At 24.2% G+C, this 14,977-nt stretch overlaps 2 protein-coding genes and 1 long non-coding RNA gene across 6 annotated transcripts; 2 read left to right on the forward strand and 1 right to left on the reverse strand.

Moving 5' to 3' along the window:
• Positions 1–756: 756 nt before the first annotated feature.
• LOC108003584 (uncharacterized) lies at positions 757–9,472 on the reverse strand. Of its 4 annotated transcripts, none has more exons than XM_062076128.1 (11): positions 7,532–9,472; positions 7,320–7,423; positions 5,499–5,947; positions 5,145–5,428; positions 3,768–4,949; positions 3,346–3,635; positions 3,011–3,088; positions 2,692–2,896; positions 2,525–2,626; positions 2,096–2,431; positions 757–1,996 (listed from the first exon to the last, which is right to left on the reverse strand). In XM_062076128.1, exons 2-11 carry the CDS (start codon positions 7,414–7,416, stop codon positions 1,993–1,995), a joined length of 3,027 nt encoding a protein of 1,008 aa, XP_061932112.1. In that variant the 5' UTR covers positions 7,417–7,423; positions 7,532–9,472; the 3' UTR covers positions 757–1,992. The 4 variants fall into 4 exon arrangements, with proteins under 4 accessions (XP_061932112.1, XP_061932110.1, XP_061932105.1 ...); XM_062076126.1 differs by having other exon boundaries at positions 3,011–3,100; XM_062076121.1 differs by having other exon boundaries at positions 2,692–3,088.
• On the forward strand, positions 8,489–10,700 carry LOC133666230 (uncharacterized). Its single transcript, XR_009830077.1, has 2 exons — positions 8,489–8,629; positions 9,470–10,700. It is a non-coding gene; the product is annotated as an uncharacterized LOC133666230 (long non-coding RNA).
• A 618-nt stretch (positions 10,701–11,318) lies between these two features.
• LOC108003586 (dysbindin protein homolog) lies at positions 11,319–14,639 on the forward strand. The gene is made up of 6 exons (XM_062076238.1): positions 11,319–12,466; positions 12,548–12,837; positions 12,921–13,076; positions 13,149–13,289; positions 13,483–14,166; positions 14,324–14,639. Exons 1-5 carry the CDS (start codon positions 12,411–12,413, stop codon positions 13,569–13,571), a joined length of 732 nt encoding a protein of 243 aa, XP_061932222.1. The 5' UTR covers positions 11,319–12,410; the 3' UTR covers positions 13,572–14,166; positions 14,324–14,639.
• Positions 14,640–14,977: the final 338 nt, after the last annotated feature.

Genomic DNA, 14,977 nt, shown 5'->3' on the forward strand with positions numbered 1-14,977 from the left:
TTTCCTTGAAAATATTTTCTTGAAATTGTGTGAAAATTGCAATTAAAAATAAAATCTAATTAATGATTTAAAATATTTATAGTATAAAAAGTTTATATATTCATATTACTTCATAATTCATAATTTTGATAAATATTTAATAATTTTTTTCATTTTATTTATTGCTTATACAATAAAATAATTAAAAATTATATAGTAATTGTTTTAAAGTAATACAATATTTTAATCAATAACAATAATTTATATTAATTAAATTATTATCTATATTAAATTCTTTAAATAAATTTTAATATCTTATAAAATATAAAATTATTAAAAATAAATATCTTAAATAAAAATATATTATAAAAATATATTAATATATAATATACTTAATAACTATTAATCTACACAAATTTTGGATTAATTATAAGTATATTATATAAAAGTATCAATATATACAAATTTCTAATATTTGCAGAATAAAAATTTAAAATATAAACTTAAAATAGTAAAAAAAAAAAAAAAAGATAAGAGAGGAATATATTGAATTATACTTATTAATATGTCTCTTGAAAGATTTATTTCATTCTACTTGTTTAAAATTATAATATGAGACAATTTTTTTTCTTTAAAACAATTAACAATTAAATCAATTTCAAAATTTAATAAAACATTTATATATAAAATATTTTTTAAACTTACGTTTTTTATTGTAAACTAAGAACAATATAATGCCCCATTATTAGCTATATAACTAACTAGATTTCATTAAAATTATCATATACTTCAATTTTTTATTATCATACAAATATATACAACATTATTTTAAATCAGTTCTTGCACGTTTTAGTAATATTTTCATTTTCTATGATTTAAATGGAACAGTATTTTAAAATATACATATTACACAAATAATGATAATTATTTATATACAATAATGTAGGAATGATAATAAATAAAAATCGTTTATGATTTTATAAACATTTCGCTGTTTAAGTATCACTTACATCAATTACTAATATCATCATAAAGTTTCAAATACAAACAAATATATGTTTCAACTGTAAATATCCTACAAATCAATTGTAACTTTGCCTACAAAATGTATTTACAATTGATAATATATTCCAATTAATATAATCTGTATGAATATGAAACAAAACTGACAAAAAAAATAATTAACTTTTATAATTTCATTATATTATCTGTGGAAGTTTTATAACTTATAATTTTTATCATTTGAAATACGGACGTGATTTAACACTGTATGATACAATTATTTACTATTTAAAAATGGATTAAAATATCCAAGATATATTAATAAATCTTTAAATGATCAAATCTAATTAGGTATCTTTGTAATTTATATAATATACATATATGTATATAAATGTTCCCGATATCAGATTCAAAATAGTATCATTCAAATGAATGATATTTTTTTATTTAGCAAAACCAATGTGATTTCTTATTAAATTGAAAGTTTAATAAATTCTTCTCTCCCAATTTCGTACATATAATTTTGTATGACAATTTTTCATGACTTTATATGTGACTTCCGATACATTAATGAGAGTGGCACTACATTTGGAACCATAGTTTATTAATATTGCATGTATCTTCAAAAGATTACTTCAGAAGAATACATTCAATGTGTTTTTATATTTTTTATTAAAAAAAATATACTAATAGTGGCAATGATTTACGCGCAATTTGAATCCCGCAACTTTTTCATAATGATATATTTACTATATGACATACATATCATCAATTCTATCTTCACATAATGATTGTGTATTTCAAATCTTGTTCTACGTTCTAAATTAACACGAATATTTCTCCAACTCTCGTTACAAATACTGTATTGCTTTAGGATTATATAAACTAAGGATAATTATGTAAATAAAACAAGGAAAGAATAAAAAAAATGATAAAGGAAAAAAACTAAAAAAGCATTGAAATAATTAGTTATGTAAAATTATTAAACAGATTGAATTTGTGTTACCTGATCTATCTAGAAAACAAAGAAAATAAAGACAACTTTTTATAATAAATAGACAATATAATGATATTTATAAGAACATAGGACAAATGTAAAATTGTCCACAGTTACCTGTTTGACAAATGCTTTAGAGGGCCCAGACTTAGAATAGATGTAGCACCAAGCGCACCTAAATTACAAGTATTAGGATTTCGTGCACCGTCTATTGTAATTATAGGTAATCCAAAATATCCACCCGTTTGAGCACTAAGCTGCGACAGCGGAATATAACTTTGTATACCAAGATTTGATAAACGATTCAACACATGAGGGGATTTCAAATCTACAACTGGCAATGCTAATTCTGCACCACCATTTTGTGCTACGGTGTCAACTTCTTTATGATACGCTTGTTTGTGCGTTGTTAACGCTTGAACTGTTGGATATTGGGCAGGGCAAAGATTACACCTAACATCAAGCATTTATTATATATATCAATATTTTAGTCATTGTCTAAGATATCTTTATCCTATTTCATTGTTTGAAAAAGGATATACTTACTTGTGAAGTAATTTACTTGGTGCACGATGAGTAGCCATATGTTGAGTTAACATTTCCTGATTTTGGAAATTTTTATCACATACTTGACAAGTAAGCAATGCTCTGTAATAACAAAGGATATCTTATTATTAATAAATATAGAGTAATCTTTCTTTAATTTATCTTACCGTGGAGGTCTTCCACGTCTAACTACTGGTATTTGTGGTGGACCATCTTGCGTTAAATCTACAGTAGGAGGTCTCGGTGGTCTTTCCACTTCATTCACCGCTGTTTTGTTTTGTTTATTGTGAGGAACAGCAAACTGACCCTGTTCTTGTTGTTTCTTTTGTGAACTAGCTGGTATGATAGAAATAGCAGAATTCAGAGTGAGCGCTGTAACATTTAAAGGCTGCTGTGAAGATGTAGTCCTCTGTTGCTGAGGAGGTATCTGCTGTTTGTTTTGTTCACTTGATTTATTTTTATTTGCTGCTGGAGTAACAGTAATACCTCTGGCTGCCAGTACATTAGCCACAGCCTTTGCATCGGACTTCTTGCCGCTAGCACCTGATGTGTTCTGCACTTGAGCTGGAGCGGAACCTTTAGATTAGTAAAATAGATATTTTTATTCTTGTAATGAACCTCTTCCGCGAATAGTTAAGTTTTTTCATTTTTTTTAAAATAATTAAACATAAAAATAAATTTATAAAAACAAATATAAAACAAATTATAAAAATATAAAAACTTATTTTTGCTAACTAATCTTAGAAGAGGTATTTCAAATCAAATAAATAATATATTATGAAATATATTTAAAAAAAACTTTAATTATGTATTAAAGATACCTGGTTGTCTAACACTAAGAGTTATGGAATCCGTAAGATGTATAGTAGAATCATTTCTGCTTGTCTGTTGAGTAGTAGCACCTTGAACATTTTGTATAACAGGTAAACCATCATTTCTTTTCTGCTGCGCAATAACATGACAATCTGCATCTTCATTCCTATCTGGCAATAAAACATCCATTCTTCGTTGTTTTATTGCAGAATTATTTTGTTGTACTTGCATTGATTGTTGCATAGGGCGTTTCATACGTTGCCGTGGAGTTGATCCCGTTTGTGGAACTCGTGGTGCCCTAAAATACACACATGCAAATTAAACTGTTTAATAATGTATTAAAATGAATTTATCATTTTTTATAACATATTTGAATTTGATTAAAAATAAATCTCACATTTTTTAGGATTATTTTATCAACAATACTTGCCGATTACTTTGTGCAACAGTAGGATACCTTCCACGTGAAATTTGTTGAGGCAATTGAGAATGCATTTGTGGTGGTGCAGTCATTTGCGGATATGGACCCGGTCCATACTGCGGATATAGGTGTGCTATATGAGGAGGATAATGCATGCCCTGTGGACCAGGAACTCTATACAATGGTGGTCTTCCTGGTGGCTGTACAAAGTAATTTGGACCAGGGATCATTGTATTTGCACCTGGTGGAAGACTTGGAGGCATTTGCGTTTGTGGAAGTGGCATACGTTGTACTTGTTGAGCTAATTGTTGAACAGGTGCAGGTAGTTGTTCAAAATTAACAGGTGGTATTATTTGTTGTCCAGTACTAGCTACTGTATTATATGTAGGTGAATTTGTTTGATGTGGAGAAGTTAAAGGAGAATTCCTATTTATTTGTTGAGAATTTGGTGTATTTGGAGATTCCATTGACACTGCATGAGGAGAATGTGTATTTAACTGCGGAGATGTTTGACTCAAATGGGGTGAATTTTGATTCAAATGAGGCGAACTTGTATTTAAATGAGGAGACAACTGGCTCACGCTAGGAGAAAGAGGCGTTCCATGCATTTGAGCTTTATGCATAGAAACCTCTAATGGTGAATTAAAAATAAGATTAATACATTCTGGAATATTGCATTGATAATGTCCAGCTTTGCTTCTGTGCTCATCTAAATGAGCAATATCCTTAAATTTTTCATTACAAACACGACAAGTATTAACAGTTTCAGCTAACTTTTCAAGAGAAACATATTCAGTTTCTGGTGGTAAATTATTTAATGTTTCATTTTGATTATGCCTCTGATGCTCAATCAAATTTTGTAAAAGAGATCCAGCATTGTCAATATTATTATCACCCCCATGATCTGATTGTTCTTCATTTTCTTTAGAACTCTCATTATTTTTATTTGATATATTAGTGGACAATTGACTCCAATTAAAACTAGCTGTGTTTTCTGTCGATTCTTCAGGTTTATCTTCATCCTCACATACTGTTGTACAATCTGTTGTATGATTTGAAAATGTAGTAGATTTTGAAATAATACTAATAGCTGGATTTTCTTCTAAATTATGTATCATATTGGATTCATGACCTCTATCATCATCTTCTTCAATGCCTGAATTTTCAATTAATTGATTCATAGATCTAGATCTAAAATATTAAATAATAATATACATGAAAACATATATAATATATTAAATGTAATATAATATATATATTAACATATTTAAATAACATATATACTAATATATATACTAATACATAAACTAATATATACATTATATATAAATATATTTTATAATATATATATATATATATTTTTTTTTTTCAAATAAACAACATTACCCAGATTGTTCACCAAGTTTTTTCAAGTTTTCAATTGTTTCTCTACATGTTGCTTCCAATGCATCCGATTCTTCATGATCTTCTGTTTCAGAGAATCTTTTATCTGAATTATCATATTGATCTGAACTTTGTAGGTCATCAACATTTTGATCTTCCTTTTCAGATGGATTTGCCATATCACTTCCTACGCCTGAATCACCCTCATTGACATCTATGGGTGGTCTATCATTTTCTTCCAATGGATTATGTTCTTCAGTATTAAATTTAATATTTCCATATTCATCCTTCATTAATAATATCAAACATAGAATCATATTATTTAACATTTATAATATTTATCTTATTATATCATACCTGTTGCTCTACCATCACGTTTTCAAACGGTTGATTAATTGAATTTTCTGTATCTTTTTCATGTCTTTGATCATTTTCCTTTGCTCCAGCCACGTCTCTTTGACTGTGATTTTCTATTCCCAAATTAATATTGCTTTTCACTACAGTAAAATCTTCTGATTCAGATGATTTCTTCAGTTTAAGTTTCAGAGAATCAGTAAAATTTTGTTTTTTTAATGTTAATTTTAGAGAACCTTTTTTCTCTGGATCTAACCAATATGTATTACTGTGTTTTTTCTTAAAACTTTTTAGATTTGTAACTCTCCTTAAAACTATACGTGGTCTTCCTAAATGTGTATGAATATGAATACGTAACTGCTTTTTTGTTACAAATTGTTTTTTACAAATTTCACAACTAAATAACGAAAATCGTAATGAAAATATTGAATTTTGATCATCTATATGTTTATCTGAAAAAAAACATTCCAAGTATTACAACATATTTATCCATTACAATATTTTAATATTATTTTTATAAAAAAATTTGTATTTAAAAATATAAATATTATTAAATATCTAAATATCAAAATTAAAATATCTAAAATATCTAACCACTTTTTCGACTAAAAATCTCAGAAAAATATAGACTGAATAATTTGCCGCGCTTTCGTGTCTGCTGTCAAATCGATTAAACTATATAATTTCCTGTTAGATATGTTAAAGAATTACACATTGATTATATCCACACACAATTCTTATTTCAAAGGTTCACTCAATATATCAACGCGCGTTCCCCGTGTTACAACGGATGTAAACAATCGATGCCGATGTATATGCAGCAACAGCAAGTGTTCACGCAAAATGGTTGCGGTAGCAGACCACCTAGCGCAAGCGGAATAATTGCCTCTGCTTTTGCCGAGAATTGAAAACGGGATTCTCCAATCGATACTAGCTAAAGAACGAATATCATTGGTTCACTTCATATTAGCGCAACATTCCCGCCACAATATAGCTCATATCAAAATGCATTTCGTGTGATTACGGATGTATATAAATTGCTTCTTTCGGTCTTAAATAATTACACTAATTTATGAAAATTTTATTTATTAAAATAATCAGTAAAATATTGTTAATCAATTATACAAATGGATTAAGAAGGTAATAAAATTACATTTTATATTTAAATCCAATCTTAATATTGTAATTCTAATTAAGATAATATCAAAATTTGTAATTCAATAAAATTAAATAAGGAATAAAATTAAATAAATTATGTTAAGCATTCTTGTTAATTAAATATACATAATAAAAATTATAATTTTTCGTATTATCTAGCAATAACAAAATCCTAACCTTTCCTCAAGAGTTTTGAATGAATTTTACTAGTATTTTTTTATAAAAATATATACAAATATATAAAATTTATTCAAAGTTTCTAAACTAAAAAAAAACAATTCCAATAATATTACTTTATATATATATATATATATATATATATATATATATATATATATATATATATATATATATATATATATATATATATATATTTGTATTAATAATAAAATTTTAATGGAAAAATTTATGGGATAGGAATACAAAAATAATTATAGATTAGTAATACAATAATTAATATTTTTATAGCAACATTTAAAATGAAATATATTGCTTTCTTCAAATAAAAAAATATGATTGTTCAATTAAATAAAGGTAAAATATTAAATTTCATAAAAGTAATTTATAAAAATAATGCTAAATTTTAATCCTATTTGTGCACATTACATTGTTTTAATATATTATATAATTTCTTTCATCTGCATTCAATATGTAAAAAAAACGTACCAAATTTTTGCAAATCATCCACTGCATCGTCTTTACAAATTTTGTTTTGGTTTGAAAATCTAAATTCCTCAAAGTCTTGATCCAATGAATTGTTCATTTCCACTCTGTAAATACAATATAAAATTTATTTTTTTTTACTATTATATAACAATTATTATTTAATAATATTTCTAACATTATTGTATTTATTGGTTATTGTATGTTATACTTACAGGCATTGTTATTAACAATGCAAATCATTATGAAGTTGTCAATAAAGATTAATCTTGACTTAAATAATCGTTTATCGATGACTAAATATGTCCATAATATTTATTTCAACAAAATACACATAAATTAATTTGTTGTAATAAGTTCACAGATTTCGCACAATTTTATATTTTTTAGTCACTAAGAAAATTATAATACCGTATAAAAATGATTTCTTCAGGATTTATTTTATTTAAATTTATTGAGATATATATTCATTAATATTTATGATTGTTATTAAAATAGTAAATCATAATAAGGTCAATTAAACACAAGACAAACTTATAATATTTATCAAATTATATTCTGTTAACTATATAAGTAAAAATAGCGTTGAATTTGCTTTAAATCGATGATTGATCCGGCGTCGATATTACATAGTCGCATAAAAAAAAGAAATCACGATTCGTTCGATGGATATAAAATTAAATAAAGAAAAAACATATAGTTCCATTGATATTTAGACGATGAAGTTTTTTCCGATTTGTTACATATAATTAAGTATGGCTGTCAATATTATGACATGATCACTGCGCTGTTTATGGCACATTTGTAGTAGCGACATTCAACGACGGTAAAATCGGCGCGTCAACTACGATGCCTGCCGTACCCAATCTGAACTTATTATTAGTACGTGTTATATCGAGCCGCCAATATGGCGGCGACGCGATGAAACCCGCGCGTCCGTCAGAATAATCAACTCAATGTGAATTCGTGCCGAACTGTTGAAGCGCGTTCAGCGACGGGTTCAGAGTGTTCAGATGCGTTGTTTTGTAAGAACACGCGCGCGCGCGCGCGGGGTAGCGTGCGCCGATCGCTGCAAAAGCCGAGCTTCCCTCTCCTCTCTTCTCCTCTCGACGTTTCGTATCTTTGTATATCTAACTTCTCCTCCACTGCACACCATCCACCACCTTCATCCACTTCCTCTCTCTCTTCTTCCTTTTCTCTCGTTTCCCCTTGTTTTCTTTCTCTATCTTTTTACCTCACTGTCACATCTTCTTTAGTAAATATAAAAAGGGTTCACTTTTGCTGCATATTTCTAATTATTCAGAATATATAAAGTAAGTACGTATCACGATATCTCATATATCTTTGAATAAAATCCAATAAAACAAAAGAGACCAACCAGAATAGATGAAACTAAAAAGGGAGGGGAGAAACAGAGAAGGAGCCCGAATTGAAATTAAGTCAACCTAACGTGCACTCAAGTATGAGTAGGGAGCCAATCCGCTCATAGCAAATACTGTCGACGCAAGCGCAACTCGAACATTACTGTGAAACTCTTTTCTTCTCTTGTTCTCTATTTCTTATTACTTTTCCTTTCAATTCCTACTAATAGATCACCTCTTCCATTTCTTCCATTAAGTGATTCTCTTATTTTATTTCTTTTGTTATAACTTTCGTTTTAACTTTTACTCTTCTTTTATTGTATTGTTTTTGCTATTCTTCTAATGTTTTTATTTCATAACATATATTTCTCCAACAAAATCAATGTTAACTATTTAATTTCCATTATATATTAACTATTGTATCTATATATAATTCTATTAAATAGTTTTCATTTACAACTTTCATTCATAATTTTTGGTGATTCATTATTAATTTTACGAAAATTATAGTATTATATGTTACTACTATTTTCATTATCATTTATAAGAATTGTAATTTCATATTTTTTTATATTGAAAATATAATTTATATAACTATGATTATAAAACTAATAGATATATGTACTCATATAATTTTTAATATATTCAATTCCAAGCTATAGTTATAATTTTCTATAAATATATATTTCAATATGTGTTTCAAATTTTAATATTTATTCCTTCAATCAAATCGAAAGTTAATCGAAAGTTAAGTTAATGTTGATGTGATGATAAAGAAACTTTTTCTTCTAGTTGAAACCATAGTTTTTTCTTTTTATGGAAAATTGTACACCAAAAAGCATGCCTGAAATAACCGGTTTTGCCGGGAAAATACATGTGAACAAGGCGTGGCAAAATGGTTGGAGGCTAACAGGAACAGGAATATAGTAGGGGAACTTAACGGAACATGTCGAAAACGACCGAATCTGACATCTATTGATCGTAACAGGTTCTGTACAGTTTCCTACGATACTCAAATAATTCGAATTTAAAATTTTATATTTAGTTCAAATGAAATTTTATATTAATTTATTAAATATATTAAATAATCACAATTATTTAGGTTTTTATATATATCTTACTTATATAATATTGTTTGTTTCAATTCTTTATAATCATATTTGTGACTACGTTGAATACTATAACATTAAAAATAAATATAATTGGAGATTATATTTATAAATCATCTTTTTATGTACTTATATGTTATTTTAAAAAAATAAATATTGTCACATCAGAAGTTCACTCTTGACTATTTTTGTTGCCTTGTTTACGAATAAAACTCAAGCAAACCGTTGAATAGTTAAATATAAGTTGACATTCTCATTCCACGGAATACTTGACTATTGATTTTATCCCTACCATGGTCTCTTCGTCCTTTGGTTAATAAGTATGCGCTGTAGCTGTGATAGTATGCGCAGAAATGTAATCGTCTTTATGGAGAAGACGAGTTCACCACAATATAGTAGTAGTCTAACTTGATGCAAGGAGAAAGGGGATACTTGGATACGTTGACCCAACATCCCTGACTAGTCCTCCCTCTCCAACATCTCCTCCCACAAATCTGGTTTCATTGCGAGTTGCGCACAACTTTCTAAGCTCGAACCTTCTCTGACGACGTTTGTTCAAGTTATGCTCATTGCGTGCAGAGTAGGGATAGAAAAAGATAAAGATTTCAATAAAGGTTCTGATTAATAAGATTTTATGAGTTTGTTCAAGATTATTAATTGAACCTATTATGCAAAAATAATATAGTTCTTCGTATTATTAACTACTTTTTATTTTAAACTTATTAGTTTAAAATATGTTTTTATATCAAAAAATATTATAAATAAATAAAAATAGAAATAAACATATATAATTAAATCAATATAAGTAATGTTTATGTAAATATAAATATGTAATATAAATATTCAAATATGCATTTATATATATATATATATACTTGTAAATAAATATATATAAATAAAATTTTTTATTCTAAGATTTATTATTGTATTCTATTATTCTCTTATAATATCATATAACATTTTGGAATTGACCACACAAGAAGAGAAAAACTTGGCAACATAGGGGGTACTTCCATCCAATTCTGTAATTCCATCATATATATATATATATATATCTTTCAAGAATTATTTTCTTTATTGACTTCATTAAATGTAAAATTGTTATTATCTCTTTTATTTTTAAAATAAAATAATATATTAATTATAATATTTTAATAATATATTTTTTTTAAAAATATATAACAAGTATATAAATTATATTGTATGTATATAAGTTCTACTTTTTTAAAGTTTATTTTAATATAATTTACAATAATAAACATAAATTTAAAATATTAAATATAAAAAATATAATAATAATATATTTTATGAGAGTTTTCTTTAATAATATTTGAAAATATTCATTTATTTTTTTTTTTATTACTATTTTAATTTAATTTAATAGAATTTTTTTATTTCATCATTCATTATAATTAATCAAAAGTAATTTAATGTCTTTCCCTTCTCTTTTTCTCTATTTACTGATTTTCTTATACAGGTAATTTGCAATTTGACCTCGTTTGTTGACCTCACTGGTTGCTAGGCACCAGTTATATTGTCAAAGAGAGGGAGTTAAATTTTAGCGATGTTGCCAAATGGTTTCATATCAAAAATACTATATAATTAAACTCTAATTTAATGAATTTTTTATTAAAAAAAAACAGATTTTTAATAATTAATTAAAAAATTATTTATCTAATTTTATCGTAATTATTGGTATTAAGTTCATATATAAATAATTAATATTTTTAATATTTAATACATAATCTGAAATTTATGATTGTGAATTATATTTTTTATTAAATATTAATATTAATAGAGTGTCAATATTTAATATGTAAACAATTATTATTACTTTTTATAAATATTAATAAATATATAAATATGAAAAATTTATAGTATCATTCTTTATATTTTTAAATACACTCTTTCATATAATATTAATTATTATTAATCAAATGTATATTATAGATTGTTATATATCAGTGCCGCCAACGAAAAGAAAAATTGTACAGTGTTATCATGTTTTTCATTAAATACAAAACAATATATTTTAATTAAAAAGCATATATTGATTATTTGTTTATATTTAGGTTAACTGATTTTCATCAATGAGAAGTATTCAATAATAAATTTTCAATTAAAACATAATTTTTAATTAATTGTATGTTGATTGTATTTTAATTTAATATTTTAAATTATATTTTTAAAAATAATAATAAATATTTTTTTTAATATTTTCATTTTAATATCTAATATTATTATATATTCAATATAATATTATATGAACAAAAACTGTCATTAATAATTTCAAATAAGAGGTTAAGTTATTTATTCTAATATTTATAACAATTTTTCATTATAAATATTATGTAATATATATTATTTTTAAAGTAGCACTATATATTTTCATCAATATATATTTTCAATATAAATGAATGATTATTTTAATATGAAGTCTAAAGATCTTTTCCAAATACATTTCATAAATGATGAATGTATGTAGGAAATATATTGAATTAATATTAATATCTTATCTATGTTTACAAATTGTACAATAATTAATAATTAATAATTAAAATATTTAAATATATATTTATATATACCATAATAATTATAAATATAAAATAAAATAATTCATAATCATGTTTAGTACATTACGAAATAAGTTTCAAACTGTTCAAGAAGGTATATCGGCTAGGTAAATTTTATACAAATAAAAAATATACTAAAAGATAATTTAAGTATTTTACAATTACATTTTGTATTAATTTTATTTTAGTATCAGAGGATTGACTGTTATTGAAAATCCAAAACAAAAAAAAAATAACAATATCAGAAATGTTAATTACAATGCAGGAGCTGATATTTTGCATAGATTTCAATTACAATGGAATGAACTACATGAGCTTGCAGAAGAAAATGCAGGGAAAGCTCAAGAAGCTGATAAACTTATTGGAACTATTTATGAGAAACTTGAACATGAATGGAAAAGTCTTACTTGTTTAAATAGTACTTTAGCTTACATTCCAAAAATTAATAATGCAATACAAGATCTTATGGATCAAATAGGTATTATTATTTTGTCTTAAATGTCTTTTTAATTCAAATATATTATAAATATGAAAAATTAATTTTAAATATTAATATTAAAGGAACATTACAAGAAATGTTTGAAGAAGTAGAAGGTGCAATATATCGTTTAGAAGATTTAAATGAAATGTTAGATTTGCAAAGTAGACAGTTAGATCATAGATTTCAATTAGCCTTATATAAAGAAAAAAAGCTTGCAGAATTAAATGTTATTAAAGGTACACGTATAATATTTGAAATATATCATGTAATTATAATGTAAAAATATTAAAAATGTATATTGATTTTAGCAAAATTGGCCAATGAACATATTGAAAGAGTATCAAAATATGAGCTTAAACAACAAAAAATGATGAAAGAAAGACGAGAAACATTTGATGAAGTTTTTAAAGAAGAACTTAGAGAATATAAAGCAACAGGATCTATATCAAGTATGTCATGATATATATTATATATTTTAAAAATAAATTAATGCTTTATAATTTTAATTCCTTATATTTTATTCCAAACAAATATTATTTTCATATAATTTTCTTCAATGATAAATTAAACTATTAAACTAATTTTTAATGAAGTATAACTACTTTTAATTTTAAAGTACAATAAAATTGATTTTTATTTCAGAATTACCAGTGACACAACAAGGTCCATCATTGGATGAAATAGTTTTGGATGTAGATTCAACAATATTTAATGAATTCTTAAAAAATTAAAAATATAGATATGCATGTGACGCGCGCGCGCGCGTGTGTGTGTGTGTGTGTGTGTGTTATGAGAATAAATATAGAAATATTTGAGAAATAATTATATATAAAATTCTGTATAAATTATGTAAAAATAAATAATAACTTTAGAAATATTTTTTTATTTATGATTAAATAATATAAAATATTATATAATGTATATTTAATAATATATAATAATATATTTGCTTTATCTATAATATTTAAAAATAAATAATATTACACTATTAATTAAAATTACTTATTATATGTATAAAAAAAGAAATTTATGAAAAAAAAATTATATTTTTAATAACATTTTTTATTTTCTTATATTAATCGAAAATTAGCTTGGTTAATATCCAAAATAAATAATATTACACCATTAATTAAAATTACTTATCATATTTATAAAAAAAGAAATTTATGAAAAAAAAATTATATTTTTAATAACATTTTTTATTTTCTTATATTAATAGAAAATTAGCTTGGTTAATATCGAACTGATTTTTAGTTACTATACTGCATCTGAACAAGAAATAAAGAATACAATCATAACCTTAAAAAAAGAACGCTTGATACTTAGGTAATAATAATAAAAATCACATTTTTTATTTTATTTTGTATTTATTAAAATATATTTATTATATATTATGCAATGAACAATATAAAGATAATATGATATAAATTTTATTGTATATTTTTACTGAAATTATTTATAATAATAAATATATATTTTCTAGGTTAAAATGTTGCCGAAATACAGAAAAAAAAGTTATATCTTGGATAAGCTACATCATGGATTTGTAAAAATTTGTATGGGTGTTACAGTAATTGGAGGAGTAACTTTAGGATATAAAATATATATTTATTTTCGATATATAAAACCAGCATTACGAGAAATACAAATGAAAAATAATGATGATTTATTAGAAGAAGGAAGATATAAACCGATTGTTGGTTAAAATAAAAAAATTTAATAATAAGTTTAAAATATGTAGAAAAGTTGTAATAAAACAATAATTAAAATAAAAAATTTGTAATTATCAATAACATTAACGAATGTTTTATATGTGGTAAAAATTATTACATTTATTAATTATTATTATTATTAATTATAAATATATATGCTGTTAAAATCTACAAAAAAAAAAGTATATTTATATATAAAATTTCATTGATAATTTTTACAGATTTTATTTGTTATTATAATTGTATACATTTATTATTTAAGTGCTATTTAAATTATTATAAAAAGATATACATATGAAAATATACCCTGAGTAGTTTTCAAAAAGAAAATGTGTTTTATATTTTGTTTTTGTAAATATTGTATCTTTATCTAAGTATAGATAATTTTAATTTTTTTTATTAATATTAATAAAATATTAGAAATG

Source organism: Apis cerana, linkage group LG1 (assembly GCF_029169275.1).
Source record: "Apis cerana isolate GH-2021 linkage group LG1, AcerK_1.0, whole genome shotgun sequence".
In the NCBI taxonomy this organism is placed as follows: Eukaryota; Metazoa; Arthropoda; class Insecta; order Hymenoptera; family Apidae; genus Apis; species Apis cerana.